Source organism: Octopus sinensis, linkage group LG1 (assembly GCF_006345805.1).
Source record: "Octopus sinensis linkage group LG1, ASM634580v1, whole genome shotgun sequence".
NCBI classification, from domain to species: Eukaryota; Metazoa; Mollusca; class Cephalopoda; order Octopoda; family Octopodidae; genus Octopus; species Octopus sinensis.
Genome location: NC_042997.1, coordinates 114,806,390 through 114,830,978, shown reverse-complemented (window position 1 = coordinate 114,830,978; position 24,589 = coordinate 114,806,390). Strand labels below are relative to the sequence as shown.

General features: G+C 39.1%; 1 protein-coding gene and 1 long non-coding RNA gene across 4 annotated transcripts in view; one reads left to right on the top strand and one right to left on the bottom strand.

Annotated features, from left to right (window-relative positions):
- Positions 1-9,165: 9,165 nt before the first annotated feature.
- LOC115216334 (paraplegin) overlaps positions 9,166-24,589 on the bottom strand; it is a 57,288-nt gene continuing 41,864 nt past the window's right edge. For 2 of the 3 annotated variants that reach the window (XM_036504168.1, XM_029785560.2), the window contains 7 exons: positions 22,854-22,964; positions 19,205-19,320; positions 17,709-17,792; positions 15,409-15,481; positions 14,050-14,210; positions 12,997-13,074; positions 9,166-9,389 (listed from right to left, as the gene is read on the bottom strand). In XM_036504168.1, the coding sequence (XP_036360061.1) occupies positions 9,261-9,389; positions 12,997-13,074; positions 14,050-14,210; positions 15,409-15,481; positions 17,709-17,792; positions 19,205-19,320; positions 22,854-22,964 (752 nt within the window). In that variant the 3' untranslated portion in view covers positions 9,166-9,260. Of the gene's footprint in view, positions 9,390-12,996; positions 13,075-13,768; positions 13,790-14,013; positions 14,211-15,408; positions 15,482-17,708; positions 17,793-19,204; positions 19,321-22,853; positions 22,965-24,589 lie in introns of those variants that run through there. The other variant, XM_036504170.1, reaches the window with a different exon arrangement.
- Positions 13,731-14,140, top strand: LOC118764007. Its single transcript, XR_004999785.1, has 2 exons — positions 13,731-13,791; positions 14,016-14,140. It is a non-coding gene; the product is annotated as an uncharacterized LOC118764007 (long non-coding RNA).

Sequence of the window (24,589 nt, the reverse complement as noted above, 5' to 3'; positions counted from 1 at the left end):
TCTGATACATGTGTGTGTGTATGTGTGTGTGTGTGTGCATGTGTGCATGCATCCATGCATGCATGCGTGTATGTATGTACACTAAAATATACATGTAAATAGTCATACGGAAATCTATGTGTATGAACGCTTGTGTATTAAAGTGTATGCGTTTAGAAGAATATATCTGTATGATTGTATATGTGTACATGTGTGCGTGTGTGCATGCATATGTGTGTGTGCATGTGTACATTCATATGTTAAAACATTTTTCTAGATACATACATATTCACTGCAGTTGAAGGCTATCTATGGATCTCTTGCAGTGTCTCGGCTGCCATTAATATTTAATAACGACATCTAAACCGTCTTGTCATCTGGGGGATTAATGAAAAAAAAAAGACAACAAGCAAAAGGATAACAAAAAAAACAAACAAAATCACATCGACATAATCAGATTTGGTATTCCTTTGATACAAATATCAATGTTTGTTAATTAATATTCATTAAGATACACTGGTTATGACAGTCTAGTCCTGACGAGGGCTGTTTAATTAATTCAGACATAAGACTGAGATGTTTATTTCTTGTCAGTCATGAGTTTACATTTAACAATTCCATGTCTGAGATCTTGTTTAAACTGACTGGTTTGTGTTTGTGCCTGGAGTTATTTTTTTCTCGTTCGTTTGGGTTTTTTTGTTTTAGAGCTTTTACCTGTTAGGTTCTGTTGGCAACCAAAGGTCTCTGAGTGAAAGGAAGAGCATATGGTACATATGTATGAACAACAATGCTTCATGGTCATGAGATGTGGGCTCTGAATGCAGAGGACATGCAAACGTTAGAGGGAAATGATGCTAGTGTACTCTGCTGGATGTGCAATGTCAGTGTGCATGTGCGACTGAGTGTTAATGTATTCTTTTCTACTCTTGGCACAAGGCCTGAAATTTTGGGTGAGGGGGCAATCGATTAGATCCACACCAGTACATAACTGGTACTTAATTTATCGACCTCAAAAGTATGAAAGGCAAAGTCGACATTGGCGGAATTTGAACTCAGACCGTAAAGACAGATGAAATACTGCTAAGCATTTCGCCCAGCATGCTGATGATTCTTATTTTTTTACTGCCCACAAAGGGCTACACACAGAGGGGACCAACAAGGACAGCCAAACGAATTAAGTCGATTATATCAACCCCAGTGCGTAACTGCTACTTATTTAATCGACCCTGAAAGGATGAAAAGCAAAGTCGACCTCGGCGGAATTTGAACTCAGAACATAGCGACAGACAAAATACCGCTAAGCACTTCACCCAGCATGCTAATGTTTCTGCCAACTCGCCACCTTTGAGCGCTAGTGTATTGAGAGAAAAGTTAGAGGCATAAGAGGAATTAGGTGCAGTGTGCAAGAGAGAAGACCATGCTGGTTTGGTCATGTGATGCACATGGATGTAGACAGTTGCATATAGAAGTGCCAATCATTTAAAGTGGTTGGAACCCAGAAGGACAGGGGACAAAGTATGGAAGGCCAGTTTCATGACACTGAGCTTTATGAAGGAGATAAGAAAGGACCACAACATATGGCACCTTACTGGACCCAAGAAAATCTGTCCATCAAAGAAGAATCGATACCTTAAGCCACCTTGGTTAATGCTTGTCTGTGAGTAGCTCTGCCCCATACCCACCTCCATCCTCTCTGCCCTGTCAACCATCCCCGCCCCCATCTTTCATCCACAGACATCACCTCTCTGTCACCCAAGAGCAAAATGAATACACACCACTTCCATTTCCCATTACCCTCCCCCCACCTACTGTCTCCACCTATCACCTCCCTTTCCGTGCCTTCTGTTCCCAGATTAGTAAAGGCACGTGGCTTAGTGGTTAGGGCATTCGGTTCACAGTCGCAAGGTCATGAGTTCTATTCCCAACGATACAGTGTGTGCTTGAGCAAAACATTTTATTTCACAAGAGTCTAGGACATTTACCCCCACCCTGCCTATGGACAATACATGTAGTAAGTACTCATTCAAACTATGGTTTTCCAGGTTCCATACCAGTAATACTACACAGGCACATCATCATCATCATCATCATCATCATCACACAGTATAATGATATATAGATATAAAAATATCATGTGTGTTAAATGTGTGTGTGTATGTGTGTGTATGTATGTGTATGTGTGCATGTGTGTGCATATGTGTGTGTGTGTGCATGTGTGTGTGTATGTGTGTGTGTGTACAAATGCCAGAGTATGAATGACCTAAGAGAGGACAATTACCCCCGAGGACTACAGATGATGATTTAAAACTTCTTAATATATCAGAGAGGAGGTAATTAACCGAGGCGGTTTAATTGTCGTTGGGGGAATTGTCCTATGGCGGGAGGGGGAGTAGTTGTCCTGATACGGTTTCACATTGCTCCAATCCACTCAGCTGGCAAAAATGATTAGTACCAGTAATTCAAAGGGGTCAGCCGTGTCACATTTTGTGTTATACTGAATTGCCTTGAGAACTACATTAACAGTACCTGTGTGTCTGTGGAATACCCAACCTCTTGCACATTAATATCACGAGCAGGATGTTCCATTGATTGGATCAAATGGAACCCTTGTCGTCGTAACCGACAGTGCCAATTATTCCCTGATTAATTACTTAAATACCCAAACACTGAAAATGATGATGGAATTCACTCAACGAGGAAGAATTAAATTGTAACAGTCAAGAACTGGTTCCTGTCATTTAATTTCCACCTTACTGGAATTTTCTCTAAGGAATGCGATATTTTGTAATAGATGGAGGTGTATGTAGAGTCATGTGGTTAAGAGGTTTGCTTTGCAACCACGTGGTTCCAGGTTCAATCTCACTGCACAGCATTTAATTTAGCACAAGAAGATTAATGTTTTGTGGGTGAGATTTAGGATCAGATTGAACACCCACCCACCCACTGTCTCCAATCCCTGATCCACTTCACTATTCACACAACCCTGTAACTAGGGGATATAACCCCTAACCTTTCTCTGTCACATCTTCACAATATTTCTCTTTTCTCTCTCTGTCTGAGGTAGCCATGTCTCTTTTCTAATGCAGGACACCTTTTGCTGTCCCTCAATACTATTCCCTACCAGTTGAGGGGTCTTGTACCACAGAAAAAAGCACCCAACACACTCTGTAAAGTGGTTGGCATTAAGAAGGGCATCCAGATGTAGAAACCATGCCAAACCAGACAATTCAAGCCTGGTGCAGCCCTTCAGTTTACCAGCTCCTGTCAACCTGTCCAACCCATGCCAGCATGGAAAACAGACATTAAATGATGACGACAACAACGATGATGATAGATATAAACTGCATGGTGGCCCATAACGTGTGTGTCTGTGTGAGTGTGTCAGTGTCCCTTTGTCTCAAGATCGTGTCACAACCAAGCATCCACCACTGTCATTTAAAAGATGTCATTTGCTTCTAATCTGTTTTCGTTCAAGATTTTATTTCCCCCATGCCTGGGCATCCAATCACAGACAATCTGCACCAACCAATTCCTTTTGTCTTTTGCAAACATGGAAAAAAAGCTAATGTTCAAATAACGAAGGCAGTGGCAACGACTAAGACAACGACAAGGATGGGGTGATGGTGGTGGTGACGGTAGCAACAGTGGTGGAAGTGGGGGTGGCGGTGGATGTGACGACAGTGATGGCAGTAATGAATGTTATTTCAATTACTCAATCATTGATACCAATATATTTGTGGAAGTGCAACTGGACAAACTGCAGCTCATTTAATATGGTTTTTAGCAGTTATTTACACATGTCAATCACCCTTATCACATATTAGTTAAATAAATACATTGAACAAAGTCGCAGGTTTCAGTTTAGATGTACCAGAGGAAGGAATGGAGACAGTTATTCAGACGAGACTTTATTATTCAATGATGTCTGGTAGTTGCTTCAGAAACCATGATATTAATACAAGGTGGAGCAGAGAGGATGGACGTTTTTTTTGAAAAATTCACAAAATCATTAATTTTAGGTGCAAACAAATTTTATTAACAACGTGTTTGTATTGAATTAGCATTTGTCAAAATCAAGTGTGGAAAACAACATCCATCATGTGGTGTTCATTTTCATTGATGCATTTCTGAAGGCATTCTTGGAAGCTGACTTCCACTCTCTCCAGCATTGCTGTCAATTTGGGCGACTTCCATGTGAATAGCTTCCTTCAAATTGTCCAATGTACGGGGCTTGTATGCATACATGTGTGTCTTGAGGTTTTCGCACAAGAAATAATCACACATAGACAAGTCAGGCGACCGAGAGGCTCATGGAATGTCAGCAAACCGGGAAATGAGGCTGTCACCAAAGAAAGGGCAAAGAACATCCATTGATGCTCTGGCTATGTGGGCCATCACCCCATCCTGCTAAAATCACATACATTGAATAGGCATATGTTTCTGTTGTAATTCAGGCACAAAGAAGTTGTTTGTCATCTCAATGTAACACTTGGGAGTTCACAGTAAGTCTCCATCTACTAAATCCACTGACAAGGCTTTTGTTGCCCTGGGGCTATAATAGAAGGCACAAAATATGTGGGACTGAACCGGAAACCATGTGGATGGAAAAACAGACTTCTTAACTACACAGCCATGCCTACCCCTATTGAATTCCTTCTTTTTTACGACCAAAGTAAATAAATAAGAAAATGAATAAATAAAATTATAGTAAATTCAATGAAATAAAACAGTAAAGTAACATATAGGCACAGGAGTGGCTGTGTGGTAAGTAGTTTGCTTACCAACCACATGGTTCCAGGTTCAGTCCCACTGCGTGGCATCTTGGGCAAGTGTCTTCTGCTATAGCCTCATGCTGACCAATGCCTTGTGAGTGGATTTGGTAGACGGAAACTGAAAGAAGCCTGTCGTATATATGTATACATATATATATATTTATGTGTGTGTATATGTTTGTGTGTCTGTGTTTGTCCTCCTAGCATTGCTTGACAACCGATGCTGGTGTGTTTACATCCCCGTCACTTAGCAGTTCGGTAAAAGAGACCGATAGAATAAGTAATGGGCTTACAAAGAATAAGTCCCAGGGTCGATTTGCTCCACTAAAGGCGGTGCTCCAGCATGGCTGCAGTCAAATGACTGAAACAAGTAAAAGAGTAAAGAGTAAAGAGTATAACCAGATTCAAGAGAAAGTGTAATATTTATGGTTGATAGTCTGTGACAGAAACCAAAATTTATGTTAGGGTATCAGGGACACTTGTGGTTGATATAGCAGAAATATGGCCGTCCAACCCATGCTAGCATGGAAAACGGACGTTAAACAAGGATGATGATGATGCTGTTGGGACTTCAGATTAGTGAAGGTAAAACACAGTGCATTCACACTCGCACGGACACACGTGCGCATCTTTTTCAAAGCGGTTTCTGATATTGTAACAATGCCAGCAGTTTGAAGGGAAAGTGGGTGAGTTGATGCCATGTGACTAGTAGAGTATTTTACCGACTTCAGAAAAACTAAAGGCAAATTTGACCTTGGCAGGATTTGAACTCAGAACATAAACAGCCAAGAGAAATACTGCAAAGCAATTTTCCCGACGCTTTCACGCTTCTGCCCATTTGTTGCCTACCATCTACTATAATAATACTCTTGTGACTTTCTCCGTCACAACATATGAATGAGAAAGGAAGGGGGTGATGGCAAATTGGTAGTGAGAGCATACAGCTCTGTGCGAGTATATGTGTGTGTGTATGTAAAAGGGAGGTATGTGAATGTTTGCGTGTGTGTGTATGTGTGTGTGCGTGTGTGTGTGCGTGCGTGTGTGTAATGGAAGTGGGATGGTAAACATTCAATGCTGAAAAGAAAAATCAAACAGCGTTTCAACTCTGTGTGAGTGTATGTATGTGTGTGCATGTACAAGGGAAGTAGTATGTGAACGTTTGTATGTGTGAACTAGCATTCTTTCAGTAATAAACGATGATCGATGTCACATCTCAAAAGACAACCACTAGATAACATTGACCGGGGTCATCTAGTCGTTTTAATAATACACAAAGGAAAGGTGGTGCGCTGGCAAAATCGTTTGCACGGTAAGCAAAATATTTAGCGACATTTAGTCCGTCTCTACACTGTGAGTTCAAATTCCGCCAAGGTCAACTTTGCCTTTAATCCTTTCGAAGTCGATAAAATAAGTACCAGCGAAACACTGGAGTCGATATTTCGTTTTTGGATTTGGTTTGCAAGATTCTTTATGTGAGTTCGTGTGTTGAAGCATATTCTATTGCGTCTGGGGAGAGTCATTCTCTTTTGGTGTCTTATAATTTAACACACTCACCGGTAAAATTTCCACTTATTTCTTTTTTTATTTTTCTATTGAAAAGCTTGCAAGACGCAACAAAAATTTTAGAAAAATAAAAAATAAATAAGTGGAAATTTTACTGGTGAGTGTGTTAAATTATAAGGCACCAAAAGATAATAACTTTTCCCAGAGAACAACTGAAGTGGATGTAATAGAATTCTCTTCTTTAAAATTGCTGGCCTTGGGCCAAAACCTGGAATCAATAAAACACAAAAGAAAAGGCTGGAAAATCGCTTATTTCCAAAATACTGATTTATACGGGACAGTTGCTTTGATCTAAACCAATTTACAAATAAGATATGAATGATTAATGAATGTATCGCTTATAAATATTACATCACTCAACGGACGAACAGGAGTTAATAGTTAGCGGACTTTTTAGCCGAATATCTATATTTACTGTGTCGTATGGATTTTTTTTTTATTATTCATAAGTTTATTATAAACTACAGTGATGTCTCTGACAGATAATAGCTCCAATCGCAACAGATGCAGGGCAGGAAAATATACAGAACTGAGCAACCGGACAATAGAGGCTTCTCTATTTTTTATATTTCTAAGGGAGTCTGCTATGCATACGATTTTCTAGGTTATGCTGTCCTGTTTTTGGTTTGGCATTTTTATCCCGCAAGTGCTAGAAAAGAGACGTGTTTATTTTTAGAGCAGTTTTTGAAGGAGAAACTTGCTCAGGTTAGAACGAACAAAGAAATTTTTTGAAACCAGAGATATCAAGAATATACTAAGAAACATAACTCCTGACTTCCTGCAGTCGCAGTTGCTTCCCTTCGACCGTTAAGCATTCGTGTAATTTCGGAAAGAATTCGCGGGAAGTTAACGTAGATGCTTGTTTATAAAAACGCACACGATCTAGTTCGGAACATCAGGGGATTTTCTCTCTGTTTATGCTCAGCTTAACTCTGACTGAGCACCTCTACAATGGAAAGCATTTTAGCCACAGCTAGGATTATGTTATGAAAATACTTAAATTGATAAAGAACTATAAAAAATCCAGTTATATCATATTAATACAGTTGAAATATTTAATATGAAATATATGTTTGGTGAATACCAGTTTATATTGCATCGATATTTGGCTGGGAATTAGTGTGTTTAAGCCTTAAACACTGTTATATAGATCCAGTTTGTTAATAGTTCAGCACCCTCGATGCTCATTGAGCCACATAGGCTCCCAGCCTCACCCCAGAGATCAATATTAACTATTTTCCCAACCCTTCGGTTAAGCTAAACAATTTTCTTCTTTCTCTTTTTTGTTCATTGATTGTTTATTATTTTAGATGTAGAAGTGATGAGGTCTTTGTCTCCTCCACTGTCCATTAGAGGTTCCTTATATACATACGTGGTCCAATCAAAATGTATTCAGACTGGTGTCATAAAAAGAAAACTAGGAGGTTGAGTCAAAAAGTAATGCCATTTTGTTTAGGACAGGTATAATTACCAACACAGGAACATCCCTACTTCTCAACATAGCCACCGTTTCTCTCAATAGCAATGTTCCACCTTTGAATGAGAGCATGTATCCCTGCCCTGTAAAATTCTGTTGACTGTTCTTTGAGCCACTTCTTCACTACAGTTTTTCACTTCCTTGTCAATGGAATAATGTTTGCCTCTCAAACCCTCTTTCATGGGGCCGAAGAGATGATAGTCCAGTAGCAAGGAAGTGAAAACTGTAGCGAAGAAGTGGCTCAAAGAACAGTCAACAGGATTTTACGAGGCAGGGATACATGCTCTCATTCAAAGGTGGAACATTGCTATTGAGAGAAACGGTGACTATGTTGAGAAGTAGGGATGTAATCCAGAGAGGACCAGCTTCATTTTGATGTATGATACATGTTCCTGTGTTGGTAATTATACCTGTCCTAAACAAAATGGCATTACTTTTTGACTTACCCTCGTACAACACATAACAGTGTTAGAAATAGTTTGTTTATGTATTGATTATCAGTAAGGCTATATGTCCAGGCTTGTTAGCTCTTCAACAGACTGGGAGATTGGCACTTCACTTGGAAACAAGTGGGGGTTGGTGACAGAAAGAATAACTCAGTCTCAATGTACTCATCTGACTCATGCAAGCATGAAAGAGTGGATGTTAAAACAATAATAAATTTGATAATAACAATAATAATAATAATAATGCTGATAAACATGGACCCTTAAGCTCACAATAAATGCAAGGCCTCACTACTAATGAGGATCTCACTTGATTTACACATCCTCAACAGATCTTCTTTTTCAGAATCAAATTCACTAACAAAACACTGGTAGAATTGAGGTCATAGTAGAAGAAACATGCCTAAGGTGCTGCACAGTAGGACTGAACCCCAAACCAGGATTGCAAAGTAAACTCCTTCACCATCCAGCTACACTTGTATCCGTTAACCAGTCATACCTCTGACCCTTACTTAACTTTGCTTTTGTTCCCAACCCTACACAGCTATGCCTGTATCCCAACCCATATGACCTTCCATACTCGTCAACACACAAAGCCATTCTTGTACCCCAATCCAATCATCTTAATTATAGATTAATTTGTAGGGCAGTGACCTGGCAGAATCGTTACCACTCCAGGTAAAATTCTTAGCAGCGTTTCGTCTGTCTTTATATTCTGAGTTCAAATTCCACTGAGGTTGACTTTGCCTTTCATCCCGCTTCAGGGCTGATAAAATAACTACCAGATGAACACAGGGGGTCAATGTAATTGACTTTCCCCTACCCCTCAAAATTGCTGGCCTGGCACCAAAATTTGAAGCCAATAACAGATTAATTACTATTTTGCATTGTTTCATATTTTCAATAAAATAAATTAAAAACACTTCAATTTTTCTTAAATAAATAAATTTTATTCCTATATTTAAAACACTTCATAACAAACAGGCTAAGAAAATTTGGTCTCTAGTCTTTGGATTGTTCCATTCAGGGAGTGTCTTTCCCTCCCAGAATATTCTGTTCTATGGTTTCTTTCTTTCCGTATGGAGGTGGACCAATTAATAATTCAATATCTTCATAGGTTAATACTTCTTTCTCTAATAAAGCTTTTGCTAGCTGAAAATAGAGAAAAAACAAAACAACAAATGAATATTTTGATGTATGTTTGGGAGGGGGGGTCATTCTGTCAATAATAAACACATGCACTGGTTCTATCTCACTTCTTTTATTATTATTATTTAGTAAAGCGGTGAGCTGGCAGAATTGCTAGTGTGCTGGACGGAATGCTTAGTGGCATTTCGCTCATCACTACGTTCTGAATTCAAATTCCGCCAAGGTTGACTTTACTTTTCATTCCTTTTGCAGGGGTCGATAAATTAAGTACCAGTTGCATACTGGAGTTGATCTAATTGACTGGGCCTCCTCCCCAAAAATTTTGGGCCTAGAATAGAAAAGAATATATTTGTCAATGTAAGGTGGCAAGCTGGCAGGAACGTTAGCACACCGGACGAAATGCTTAGCAGTATTTCGTCTGCCTTTACGTTCTGAGTTCAAATTCCACCAAGGTCAACTTTGTCTTTCATTCTTTCGGGGTTGATAAACTAAGTACCAGTTGCGTACTAGGGTTGATCTAATTGACTGGTCCCCTCTCCCAAATTTTCAGACCTTGTGTCTAGAGTAGAAAAGAATATTACAGACAGGCAGACAGACTATAATTTACACCAACTGGACTGTTACTGATTCTTAACAGGACACTTGTGGTATGTCTTTTATCATTTCCTTATGGAAGCCATGAAGGTGCATGGATAAATCGTTAGAATATTCAGATATTGATCCTAAGGTCGTGAGTTCAAATCCTGACAGTGTATCGTGTCCTTGAGCAAGACACTTGATTTTATGCTGCTCCAGTCCACTCAGCTGGAAAAAGGAGTTGTGTTTGCAATTCAAAGGGCCTTTTGTACCATGCTACATATTCCCGAGAAATATGTTAAGGATCCACATGTCTGTGGAGTGCTCAGCCACTTGCATGTTAATTTCATGCCAATGGAACTCTCATTGTCATAACCGATTGAGTGCCAGTGTCAGTGATTGGACTGTGGCCATGCTGGGGCACCACCTTGGAGGGTTTAGCTGAAAAAAATCAACCCCAGGACTTATTTATAAGTCTGGTACTTATTCTAATTCTATCAGTCTCTTTTGCAGAACCACTAAGTTATAGGGGAGTAAACACACCAACACCAACAGTGAGGGACAAACACAATGATACATACACACAAACACACACACACATATATATACGTGGTTGATGCCAGTAGCACGTAAAAAGCACCATCCGAATGTGATTGATGTCAGGCCTGCCTGACTGGCTCCTGTGCTAGTGGTACGTAAAAAGGACCCACTACACTCTCAGAGTGGTTGGCACTAGGAAGGGCATCCAGCTGTAGAAATATTGCCAGATCAGATTGGAGCAGCCACTGGCTCTCCAGTCAAACCGTCTGATCCATGCGAGCATGGAAAACAGATGTTAAACGATGATGATAATGATATACACATACTTCCACAGTTCCCATCTACAAATTCACTTGCATTGGTCAGCCAAGAGTTATAACAAAAGACACCTGCCCAAGCTGCCATGAAGTGGAACTGAACCTAAAACCTGATGGTTGGAAAACAAACTTAACTGTGCCCATCAAAAAAATTTCACAATGAATTATATAAACCATTAGCCAATGCAGAACCTCATGCCCTAGATTTTATCTTCAGAAAGCAGGATAGGATAGTCAAGGCTAGGATAAATAATATACGTTAAGAAATGAATAGAAAACAATGCATCCTGTGTAAAGAGCAAATAAACACAAATATAGGATGTAACCAGAACTATAAAATTTCATAGGTAAAGACTTTGTGCAGCCAACCATGTCTATACTTCTCAGTGAAATGTATATCTGCCAACAACTTTGACACATAACAGAAATGTAATCACACACACACACATATTGAAGTTATGGTGTTCTCTCATACTGATATCAAAGAAAGAAAGTCTGATGGATGTGTAATAAAGATGTCACACAGAAATTCAATTCATGACCATTATGATAACACATAAAACTTATTAACCCTTTCATTACCAACAACCGGCTGTGGCTCTGAGTACAAATGTCTTGTTTTCATAAGTTTTGAATTAAAATCTTTCACCAAACCTTACTCACAATTAATGTTCCTAACACTAGCTGAATGATTACTAAGTCATTTTACTAAATTCTTTGTTGTATTTAAAGTAATTGAAAGAAATACAGAGCATCTCAAAATAAATACAGAGTCAAAACTATGGTCTCACAATCGTGAGTACAACACCACTGACCACTAGCCCACTGTGCTTGAGAAGAAGACCCATCAAGCCAAGTAAAATTACAGTCATGGCAGATACCGGTGTCACACAAATGGCACCTGTGCCGTTGGCACGTAAAAGCACATTTTGAGCGTTGGGCCTCATGGAGGTAAGGATTGAGATCATTTGGAATTATAGTCCACAAGTTTTACTGGACAAATGTCCACAAGTTTTACTGGAAATCAATAAGGAAACTATCTCCTAACCTTGCGGTTTCTGGTTCAATTCCATTGTGGAGCACCTTGGGCAAGTGTCTTCTACTACAGCCATGGGTCAATCAAAGCTTTGTCTGACCATACAGCCACAGTGAAGTGAATGTTAAAACAATGATGATAATGACCACCATCATTATCTCACCCCTCTCCATCATCATCATTTTAACATCCACTTCATCATTGATTAATATTCATCTTCCATGACAGCATGGGCTGGGCAGTTCAACAAGATCTGACAAGCCAGAGCCAGAAGGCAGCATCAAACTTTGGCATGGTTTTGCATGACAAGATGCTGTTCCTGATGGCAACCACTTCACAAAATATACTAGATACTTTTTTTTATGCTACCACAACTAATGAGACCACCAGCTAACACACAGGACAAAAACAACAACAACAACAACATAATAATAATAATAATAATGATGATAATAGTAATAATAATGGTGGCACGTAAGCGAACCATCAGAATGTGGCCGTTGCCAGTGCCGCCCCGATGGGCCTCCGTGCCGGTGGCATGTAAAAAGCACCATCCGATCGTGGCCGTTGCCAGCCTCGCCTAGCCCCCGTGCCGGTGGCACGTAAAAAGCACCATCCGATCATAGCCATTGCCAGCCCTGTCTGGCACCTGTGCTGGTGGCATGTAAAAGGCACCATCCAACCGTGGCCGTTTGCCAGCCCCGTCTGGCACGTGAAAAGCACCCACTACACTCACGGAGTGGTTGGCATTAGGAAGGGCATCCAGCCATAGAAACATTGCCAGATCAGACTGGGCCTGATGCAGCCTTTTGGCTTCCCAGATCCCTGTTGAACCGTCCAACCCATGCTAGCATGGAAAGCGGACGCTAAATGATGATGATGATGATGATGATGATGAATAACAATGATAATAATAATAAAAATAATAATGATAATAATAATGATAATAATAATGATAATAATAATGATAATGTAAATAATAATAATCATAATAATAATAATAATAATAATAATAATAATAATGATGGTGGTGGTGGTGGTGATGATGACGATACATCTAGTAAAGAAACAAATCTGCTCAATAAAATTGCTTGTCTAGTTTTATATCTACACCAAGCACAAAGATGCAAATTATGCTCACCACATGAAGTTTATCTTTGTTCTTCATGAGAACATTCTCAGCATGTTGGTAAGCTTGAGCGACAAGTTTCTTTGCTTCCTGAAAGTAAGAATTTTTAAAGAAACATTTTTATATTTTATGAGAAAAATAAAAAGGAAATATGGGGTGTGGAAATTTGTGTAGTGACAACCAAATCATCTTCAAATCACATTTCTGCATTTTAGAAAAGAAAGGACACATTCGATAATGTAGTCCTAGATACACAGGGCAAAATGGTATGTGAGAGAGAGAGGGGGAGGGGGAGAGAGAAAGAGAGAGGAGGAGAGGGAGAGGGGAGAGAGAGAGGGGGAGATGGAAAGAGAGAGAGAGAGAGAGGAGGAAGAAAACATCATCTATTAACTATTTGAATTGTTTTGTTGAGAGGAGGTCAGTCAATCTCTCTTAAGACCTGGAGAAAGTTAAAAGTAAATTTCCACTGCTATCTGAGAAAGAGGAATTTTAGCAAGAAATCACAAGATGACATCAAATAATCAAACATTGAATACCCACTCTTTTAGGATACAATATCAAAGTAGGTGTAATTCAAAACATTTCATATCTCATAAAATAATGCTGTTACTATCACGCATTGCTTTTGTTTCAATAAATTTTTTTAATAATAAAGAATTCAGTAAAATTACTTTGTCATTATTAAATTTGTTTTGGAACAAAAATTAACACGGAATTTTGACGGCAGATTTCAGTTTAGATCAATTCAAAAATCCAAGTTTTTATCATAGAACCAGGGATGGTGTCAAGCAAGTTGGTATCAAAAGGGTTAGCCCTTTCATTACCAACCCAACTGAAACCAGTTCTGGCTCTGTAGTACAAATGTCTTGTTTTCACAAATTTTAAATTAAAATCTTCCACCAAACCTTAGTCACAATTTATATTCCTAACACCAGCTGAATGATAACTAAATTATTTTACTAAATTCTTTGTTATATTTAAAGCAATTGGAAGAAACACAGAGCATCTCAACAGAAATATGGTATCAAAAGGGTTAAAGTTGATGTAATTTAAAACAAACCTTACCTCATCAATTAATGCTGCTAATTTCTTACTGTATGGTTTTGTTTTCATCCCCTTTTCTTGTTCATTTGGAAATGACAAATATCCAAGACGTTTATTCATGCCATAAGATTGGATTTGATCATACGCTAATTTTGTTACTCTTTTCAGATCATCTTGAGCACCTAAAAAAAAATTTTAATTCATGTTTGAAAAATATGTTTGAAAACATCAGAATTATAAGGAAATCTATTTCTTAGAATCATGTGTAGGAGTTGGCAAGGCCAGGGTCCACACTGGGGTCCATAGTCTGTTTTTGGCATACATTCTACTGTTGGATGCCTTTCCTAATACCAACCACTTTACAGAGTGTACTGGGTGCTTTCTTTGTGGCATCATGAATAGTGCTTTTTATGTGGCACAATAAACCAGTGCTTTGCATGTGGTGCCACTACCAACAGGGTCACTAAGTACCTTGCTTGACAAAATCTCCCTCAACTGAGATGGGAGTGTAGTATTGAAGGTGTGAAAAAGGGACAGTGATAGGGGTTTTGCTGTAGAGTGAATACATGGATGCTCCAGTCGGAAAAAGGAAGGAGAGTGAGTTGGAAAAAAAATAAAGAGCAAGACAGCGAAAGAAACAATGGCAAAGATGTGTCAGGACATGCCCTTGGGGGAGATTGGGGTTGGTGAGAATAGGTGAGGTTATAAAGGGGCTTGGGCTGGGTGAGTGGGCAAGATGAGGTAGCAAATGGTGAAGAGGGATATAGGAGAGGGTCAGGGTGGGGGTTGTAGCAGATAAGTGAGGAGTTGATAATGGAGAGCAGCACACGGTGGTGGAGGGGGGGAGAGAAAGAAAAGTAGCTGGGCTGAGGAATGAGAAACCAGGTTCAAAATTTCCCCAAGACACATGATGAAGGCTGGAGGGTATATCAACCGAAACATTGTGCTAACAACAAACAAGATAAGGACAAATATCCATCAATTGTAAATAATGTATATATATATATCATCATCATCATCATCATCGATTAACGTCTGCTTTCCATGCTATGGTTTGACTGAGGGCTGGTGAACCAGAAGGCTGCACCAAGTTCCAATCCAATCTGACAGTGTTTCTACAGCTGGATGCCCTTCGTAACGCCAATCACTCCAAGAGTGTAGTGGGTGTTTTTTACGTGCCACTGAGGCAGTACTGGCATTGGCCACACTTGAATGGTGCTTTTTACGTGCCACCAGCACAGGTAATGACCACGCTCGAATGGTGCTTTTTACATACCCATAACAGCGATTATTGACCAAAAGAAATGCTTTAAAAGGATAAAGATTTCACTTAATGAAAGAATTCAATCAATGAAACCAAAATAGAAGAGGAATTCTTACCTGTAGTGGCATGGTTGAAAATAATCGCTTCTGCTGCTCGTCCACCGAGAGCCATAGACATTCTTTCAAATAACTAAAGCAAGAAAAATGGACATTCCATATTACAGAATGTAAAAAGACAGAGGGATACAGAGAAAAAGAACTGTTCAGGAGATTAAATCAAGATGTAAAATAGATTTTAATTAAGATTATAATTTTCCACACTAATTATCCCTTATCTTCAAAGTATAAATTTATGATAATTAGATTAGTCTAATTCCTTATCATCATCAGATGTTTTATTCCAAGATATAAAAAGGGGTCAGGCTGGATTTAAACTAGGAGCTATTATTTCTAAACTAAATATGAGGACATTATAATCCTTAGTTTAGGAAAAAGGTTCTTAGTTAGAATTTAGAGAGCGACCATATATACATTATCATCATCCTTTAATCTCCCTTTTCCATGCTGGCATGGTTTGGACAATTTGATGAACTGGCAAGGCCAGGAGCTGCACCAGGTTCCACTGTCGGTCTTGGCATGGTTTCTATGGCAGGATGCCCTTTCTAATGCCAACCATTTCACAAGTGTACTGGCTATTTTCTATGTGGCATCATCACCAGTGCATTTTATGTGGTACCTCACTAGTGCCTTTTTTATATGGTGGTGGTACCGTTAGTGATGGAAGCAGAATTAGTTCAGAGTTAAAAAAAAAGGTGGCAAGCTAGCAGAATTGTTAGCACACCGGGCGAAATGCGTAGCCGTATTTTGTCTGCCATTACGTTCTGAGTTCAAATTCGACCGAGGTCGACTTTGCCTTTCATCCTTTCGGGGTCGATAAATTAAGTACCAGTTATGCACTGGGGTCGATGTAATCGACTTAATCCGTTTGTCTGTCCTTGTTTGTCCCCTCTGTGTTTAGCCCCTTGTGGTTAGTAAAGAAATAGGTATTTCGTCTGTCTTTAATGTTCTGAGTTCAAATTGTGCCGAGGACGACTTTGCTTTTCATCCTTTCGGGGTCGATTAAATAAGTACCAGTTACACACTGGGTCAATGTAATCGACTTAATCCCTTTGTCTGTCCTTCTTTGTCCCCTCTGTGTTTAGCCCCCTTGTGCATAGTAAAGAAATAGGTATTAGTTCAAAGAAATTTTTATCCAGTCAGGCAGCTAACAGTAGTAACAGCTGAAAGGACAGAAGGAGGACAATGTAAATTCAGAGGATAGAGATTGGAGAGAATAAAAAAAGTGAAGATTTGTTTAAGTTTGAATAAAGTTTAGAATGTTTGTGTATGACAGCTCTACCATCATAACCATGTGAGCGGAGCTTTATAGAAAGAGAGAAACATTTGAACATTGCAGCTATTCAGAACCGAAATATTTTCTTAATTCACAGAAAGAAGTTTTGCATTTGGTTTGTAGTCTCGACTGGGATAAGAACCAGAGAGTTTCTAGTTTGCTGCTACTGAATTAATTTCAAGCGTGAGGTATTGGTCAACCTACACCTATAGCGGAAAATACCACTACCAGCCAACTGTGTTCATACTGCAGGAACAAAAAGCCAGACAATCTGATTCCAAAGTAAACTTCATCATCATCATCATCATCATCGTTTAACGTCTGCTTTCCATGCTGGCATGGGTTCGGCGATTTTGACTGAGGGCTGGCGAACCAGATGGCTGCACCAGGCTGCAATCTTGATTTGGCAGAGTTTCTACAGCTGGATGCCCTTCCTAACGCCAACCACTCCGAGAGTGTAGTGGGTGCTTTTTACGTGCCATCGGCATGGGGGCCAGTCAGGTGGTACTGGCAACGACCTTGCTCGAATCTTTTTACACATGCCACCAGCACAGGTGCCAGTAAGGCGACGTTGGTAATGATCATGCTCGAATGGTGCCCTTATACGTGCCACTGGCACGGAAGCCAGTTGGCTGCTCTGGCAATGATCATGCCAGCAAACAAAGGCAGTCTTTGATGTTTCCGATCCAAAGGGGGTTTTTGACCCAATATTTACATCCTTTTATTTAGAGCTTTATGAAGGAAGCAAACTGACAGAATCGTTAGCATGCAGGGAAAAATGCTAAGTGGTATTTCATCTGAGTTCAAATACCGCTAATGCTGACTTTGCCTTTCAGTCGAACACTGGGGTCAGTGTAATCGGCTTTTGCCCTTGCCCTGAAATTGCTGGCATTGTGCCAAAATTTGAAACCAATATTTATAGCCTTATCTCTTTGAGTTTCACTGTTCCAAGAGAGAATTATTACTACAGTTTGTAAATTTTTATGGTGTCGATAAATAAAAAGTTCTAAATAAACGTCCGTACCTCCTCTGTAGAATAAAGTTTCTGGTCAGACGGTGTGTACTGAATAAATCCCATTGAACTGTTTGTTCGGGGAACTATTGATATCTGGAGAGAGAAAAGAAATTTTTAAAACAGGTTTGAGAAATTATAAATAATAAAAGACATTTGAAACAAAGGTCTCAAAAGTTATTTACAATAGTTATTACTAAAACCATCAGGACTAATCAGATCATCATCATCATCGTTTTATACTTTAAAAACTGCTTTTCCATGCTGGCATGGGTTGGATGAGTTGCCACAATTCAAGTCAAGTTCTAGTTTACTACTAATTGATAATTTATTGAGAACAAATCTAAAGACTGGCATGCCTGAATGATTACCTTGGGCAAGTTTCTTCTACTCTAGCCCCAGGGTGACTAAAAACTCTAAGTAAGCTTGGTAGATGCAAATTGAAAAAAGCCATTGTGTGTGTATATCTATATGTGTGTGTGTGTCTGTGGTGTGTGTGTGCATGTATGTGTGTGTGTGTGTATATCCTCATCGTCGTCGTTTAATGTCCTCTTTCCATGCTAGCATGGGTTAGACGAATTATATATATATATATATATATATATATATATATATATATATAATAAATGCCAAAACAAATTTCTGTGTGTCAGTGTGTCGTACTCTGACCCCCTCTCTCACTATTCAAGAATAAATTTGTCCTCTACAAAAGTATAGAGTAACCCATCAGATTAATGTCAAATTGTTTTTACTATAACTGCTCATAAAAAGAAATATTAACATTTTATATATATATGAAGTTAATGACACCTGGTGTTACGTAACTGGCACCTGTGCTGGTGGAAGGCAAAGAGCACTTTTCAAGAGTTGGGCTTCACGGAGGCAATTGTGGTCAATGCTGGTGTCGTGTAACTAGCACCAGTGCCAGTGGCATGTAAAAAGCACCTTTTCGAGCATTGGGTCTCACAGAGACAATGACAAATGACCGACACCTTTGGCAATATGCCATGCTTGAGCAGAAAACCTTTCAAGCCAAGTGTAATCATAGTGGTGGCAGATACTGGTGTCAGAGAAGAAACTATGCCAAATCAGACTGGAGTCTGGTGCAGCCCCTCAGCTTATCAGCTCTGGTCATACTGTCCAACCCATGCCAGCATGGACAATAGATATTAAATGATGGTGATGATATGTGCCTCTTAGTCTTGACACTGAGTGATAGTCGTAAACGAGTGTCCCTGTTATGCAAGCAGTGTCCTAAGTTCCCACTCTTCCATGAAAACATGTCCAATGGTAGGGAGATGAAATTATCTTGCTTGGAAAGATGAAGGTTGGTGACAGGAAGGGCACCGAGCTACAGAAAATCCACCTCAACAAAATTCTGCCCAACTAATAAAAGCATGGAAAAGTAGATGTTAAAACGATGATTATGGTGATGATGATACTTTCAGGAAAGTGTCATGAATATATCATAACTGCAAATCAATATTTTAATGATAAGAATCGGTTACCTTTAAGAGGGCATCAGTATATTTTAATAACCAGCCAACCAAAGCATGTCCACATTCATGATAAGCCACAACATGTTTTTCATTAGGAGATAATAGCCTACTTCTCTTTGCCACACCTTGAAACATAAGACAAAATATTCATTATATCATGATTTAACATCTAGGTTTCATGCTAGCACACACACACACATAACAAAATAAGCAACAGGATATCAAGAAGTGATGCGGTACGACCGTTTCAAGCAACTCCATTTTATTGAACAATGCAATCATTACATCAATTTAAATGCAGGGCTATCATCAGCTGCACAAATAAACAGAATTTTGACCAGTTGGACATATTAATATAATTTTTCTCAAATACTTTAACAGAGCAAGAAGATGGAAGAAATCCATGTTGTCACTATTGTAGCTAAGAATAGACTACACTTCAAAGAAAGTGTGAAGCCCACTGGGGTCATAGCTTGTAAAGGATTGTGGTTCATTTCTAATTTATTTGTCTTTTTATCAACTACTAAATCTAAGAAAGAAAGAAAGAATCCGTCCGTCCGTCCATCCATCCATCCATCCATGCATGCATGGGTTGGATGGCTTGACAGGAGCTGGCATGCCAGAGATCTGCACCAGGCTCCAATTATCTGTTTTGGTATGGGATTTACAGCGGGATGCCCTTCCTAATGTCAACCCCTTTACAGAGTGTACTGGGCGCTCCTTATGTGGCACCATCACCAGTGCTTTCCATTTGGCGCCAGCACAGGTGCTAATTATATGGCATGAGCACGAGTGCTCTTTGGCGTGGTACCAGCAAGAGTGCTATTTTACACGGTGCCAGGACAGGAGCTTTTTTATGTGGCACCAGCACAAAAATTGGATATAAAAGTATGTATATGCCATCTAGCAGATACCAGAAATTACAACAGAAAATTTAAGGAGACACTCAGAAAGGTAGAAGAGGTTTTAACCAAAATGACTTAACATGTTACTTTGCTTCTATTAGTCCACATCAACCTTTAAAACCGAAAATGTATTGTTCTTGAGGATTGTTTTAGCCCTTTGGTCCTCAACCACAGTCCAACTAAGATTCAGCAGGGTCCACGTAAGCATAATAATAAATTGGGGACCCATAGCATTCATGAAAAATTTTGCTTTTGATATATTTATTGCAAGAAACAGTTAGGTTTCTTTCTCTGGTGTTTCACACAGTTTAATAATGCTTCCGGCCACTGAAACATGTTCTCTCAGAGATTAGTTACTATTGCACACCTAAACAAGTGAATGTGTGTGACAAACAAAATAGGAATTTTGAAAGAAGTACCTATAAAACTAATTTTCAAACATCGAATGGTTATGGGGTTCCGACAGAGGGAAAATAGTGATCAAAGAGTTTCACAGGTAAACAAGGGTTGAGAACCACTGCTATAGACTATCTGGTGTAAGCATGCCAGCTTTTTCAACTGGATTTACTACAATGTTACAATAATCAGTTATGTTTACCTGTGTGATATGAAAACCTTCCATCTGTTAAGATCAGGTATTAAATAAGGTTATTATTAAATTGAACCACGATCCAAAAATACGATCCATTTGGTGGAAGCTTATTCATTATCAATTAAGCTCTTAATTATCATAGATAATTATCTTAATTAATCTTGATGTCTTATGCATTATCTTATATATATATAAAAAAGCAGCATCCAAGCGTGATCATTGCCAGTCCAGCCTGACTGGCTCCCATGCCGGTGGCACATAAAAAGTACCATTCGAGCGTGGTTGATGCCAGTGCCAGCTGACTGGTCCTGATTCAGTGGCACATAAAAAGTACCATTCGAGCGTAGTCAATGGCAGGCCCTTGTGCTGGTGGCATGTAAAAAGCACCCATTACACTCTCAGAGTGGTTGGTGTTAGGAAGGGAATCCAGCTGTAGAAATCTTGCCAGATCAGATTGGAGCCTGGTGCAGCCTACTGGCTTGCCAGTCTGCAGTCAAACCGTCCAACCCATGCCAGCATGGAAAGAAGACTTTAAACAACGATGATGATGATGATGATGATATATATATATATATATATATGAGTAGGTAGCACAGTGAGCTGACTCAAAGGTTTTACACTTATTTGTCTACAAGGAGAAGTTTTCTCTGACAAAATACACTGAATGACTTTCTTACAGGTTTCGAATAGGTCTCAAACATATTTGAACTGGTAACGTGTTTCTAATATATATATATATATATATATATAATATATATATATATATATATATATATACACACACACATATATATTATATATATATATAATATATATATATATACACACACATATATATTATATATATATATATAACACCATGATCACCGTGACCGACCAGGCTATCAGATGTTGCAACACATCACTGGTCGCAATGCGCATCGCATTGTTTTAGCCTTCAAATGACGGCACCCCACTGGCTAAGCGAGCAGGCCGACAGAAGAAAGGTTGAGAGAAAGTTGTGGTGAAAGAGTACAGCAGGAATAGCCACTACCCCACTGCCGGAGCCTCATGGAGCTTTAGGTGTTTTCGCTCAATAAACACTCACAACGCCCGGTCTAGGAATCAAAGCCACGATCCTACGACTGCGAGTCCGCTGCCCTAACCACTGGGCCATTGCGCCTCCATATAAATATATAAATTATTAAGGTGGCTATTGGCAATTTAAAGTTTAGAAATTGCGAATAGCCACCTTAATAATTTATGATTCTCGCTTCACCATTTTTGAAATCAGTCGATGTTTCCTAAGGTGTTCTCTATAAGGCTGACAGGGTGAGACAGGTTCTTTAACCCTCTGAGACAGAGTAATGAGTTATTGATGAAGATTAATTAAATCTGAAACCAGTGCTGATATGACTCCATTTTGCTTGCTGTAGGGAGGGACTCTAGCTCCCTTGTCAGAAATTAGAAAAGTGACCTCACGTGGTTAAGAGTTGTTTTGAAAGTTATTTCTAGCAATGCTGGTGCTTACTAGCACCCTACGTCACTTGAATGACGAAAATATTTGTTGCCTATACACACACACACACACTGGCATCTTTACATCCACTTTCTATGCTAGCATGGTTGAACAGGTTGTCAAGATCCGATCCAGTTCTTATCTAAATGTGCTGGACCACACCTTACTCATATATTCTATTCTTTTAGTATGGTTTATGCAGTCCAAATTAGTAAAAAATACTCCAAAATACATAGGCGCAGGAGTGGCTGTGTGGTAAGTAGCTTGCTTACCAACCATATGGTTTGGTGTTCAGCCCCACTGCATGGCACCTTGGGTCAGTGTCTTCTACTATAGCCTCCGGCCGACCAAAGATTTGTGAGTGGATTTGGTAGATGGAAACTGAAAGAAGCCCCTCATATATATGCACACACACACATATATATATATATATATAAGACGAATAGAATAAGTACTAGGCTTCCAAAGAATAAGTCCTGGGGTCGATTTGCTTGACTAAAGGCGGTGCTCCAGCATGGCTGCAGTCAAATGACTGAAACAAGTAAAAGAGAAAGAGAAGAGACAAAGTCTTTTCTTTTTTTTAAATATATATTACTAACTTTCTGACAAATGACATTCATAATAAAAATAACAAGAAACAATATACAAATAGATTTAACTGACCTACAACTGCTCTTTCAATTGCATAATCGAAATCCACTCTGTCGACTGCCTTCTTGCCATATCTAGCGGCATGGAGAGCCGCTTCATTGCAAATATTGGCAATATCAGCTCCTAAAACAAAAATGAAAAAATATAAATAAGACTTAAAATAACATATGTGATTTATCCCCCCTTAAACGTGGATGTTGTGTTAGAACATGGAATACTGCGTTAGTTACCATGAGAACCTCTTATATGGACTTGTGGTGCACATAAGCACTTGTGTTTATATCACTAACAGGAGAACAGATGATTATCTCCTGCTAGTGATATAAACATGAGTGCTTATATGCACCACAAGTTCATATGAGAAGTTCTCTCATGGTAACTAATGTTGTATTCTGTGTTCTAATACAACATCCACTTTTAAGCGGGGATAAATATTACCTTTTTTGGTATTAATGCTTCTTCTATCACTATATTTATTTATTACCCACAAGGGGCTAAACATACAGGGGACAAACAAGGACAAACAAAGGGATTAAGTCGATTACATCGACTCCAGTGCATAACTGGTACTTATTTAATCGACCCCGAAAGGATGAAAGGCAAAGTTGACCTCAGCGGAATTTGAACTCAAAATGTAACGGCAGAAGAAATACCTATTTCTTTACTACCCACAAGGGGCTAAACACAGAGAGGACAAACAAGGACAGATAAACGGATTAAGTTGATTATATCGACCCCAGTGCGTAACTGGTACTTATTTAATCGACCCCGAAAGGATGAAAGGCAATGTTGGCCTCGGCGGAATTTGAACTAAGAATGTAGCAGCAGATGAAATACCGCTAAGCATTTCCCAAAGCGTGCTAACGATTCTGCCATTATATTAATTATATTTTATATAAAAGATTATTTATTGCATCTCAAACAATCATTAATGAACCAGATAACATAACTCAATACAAAAGCAAACTCAAAGATGTTGATGTAGGCAATATCTCTGAGTTCCTGAAACAAACAATAAAGGTCTAAAAATTTGAGAGTTTATTTGAGGGTTCATCTGCTTAAGGATGACAAAAAAATGGGCATTCCAGAGGCATTGGTGATATCAGACTGATTGAAATAAAGAATTTTTGAAGTAAAAATTTCAAAACGACAGGTTGAGAGAAAGAGGTGGAAGAACAAAATTGGTAGCATGGGAGACAAAACACTGTAATATTTAGTAAAATCTCTTTAAATTCTTGATTACAAAACCTGCCCAAGTTCATCTTGCTTATTATCGTTCAGGTGGTGGTGGTGGTGGAACCGAAGGGAAGGTTGATAAAAATATAGTACCTGTCAAGTAGTTTGGAGGTTAGTTTAAAATTCTTTCCCTTCACAGTCTAGTCCCTATGCTATAAACTACAGCTAAATGGAGTAGTGTTCATTTGAAATAAATGAGTTGATCAAATGATTCATGAAAGAATCATGAGAAAGAGAATAAAAAGTGTTGGAGTGTAGCGGTTAGGGTATCTGAAATATAGATGGCAAGGAGATCATAGCAGGAGACATTGCTAACTATATACACCTACACCATCATCCACACACCCACACATTACAGATGTACACACTTACACATCCACATGTCAAAGTCACCAGCCCCTATCCACACGTACACAATTACACATGCACACCTTCGTTTTAGGATCACCAGTCCTTTATTATCTCCCCTTCTTCCTAGCTCTCCTGTCTAACTTTGTCCAACCAGTCGCCAT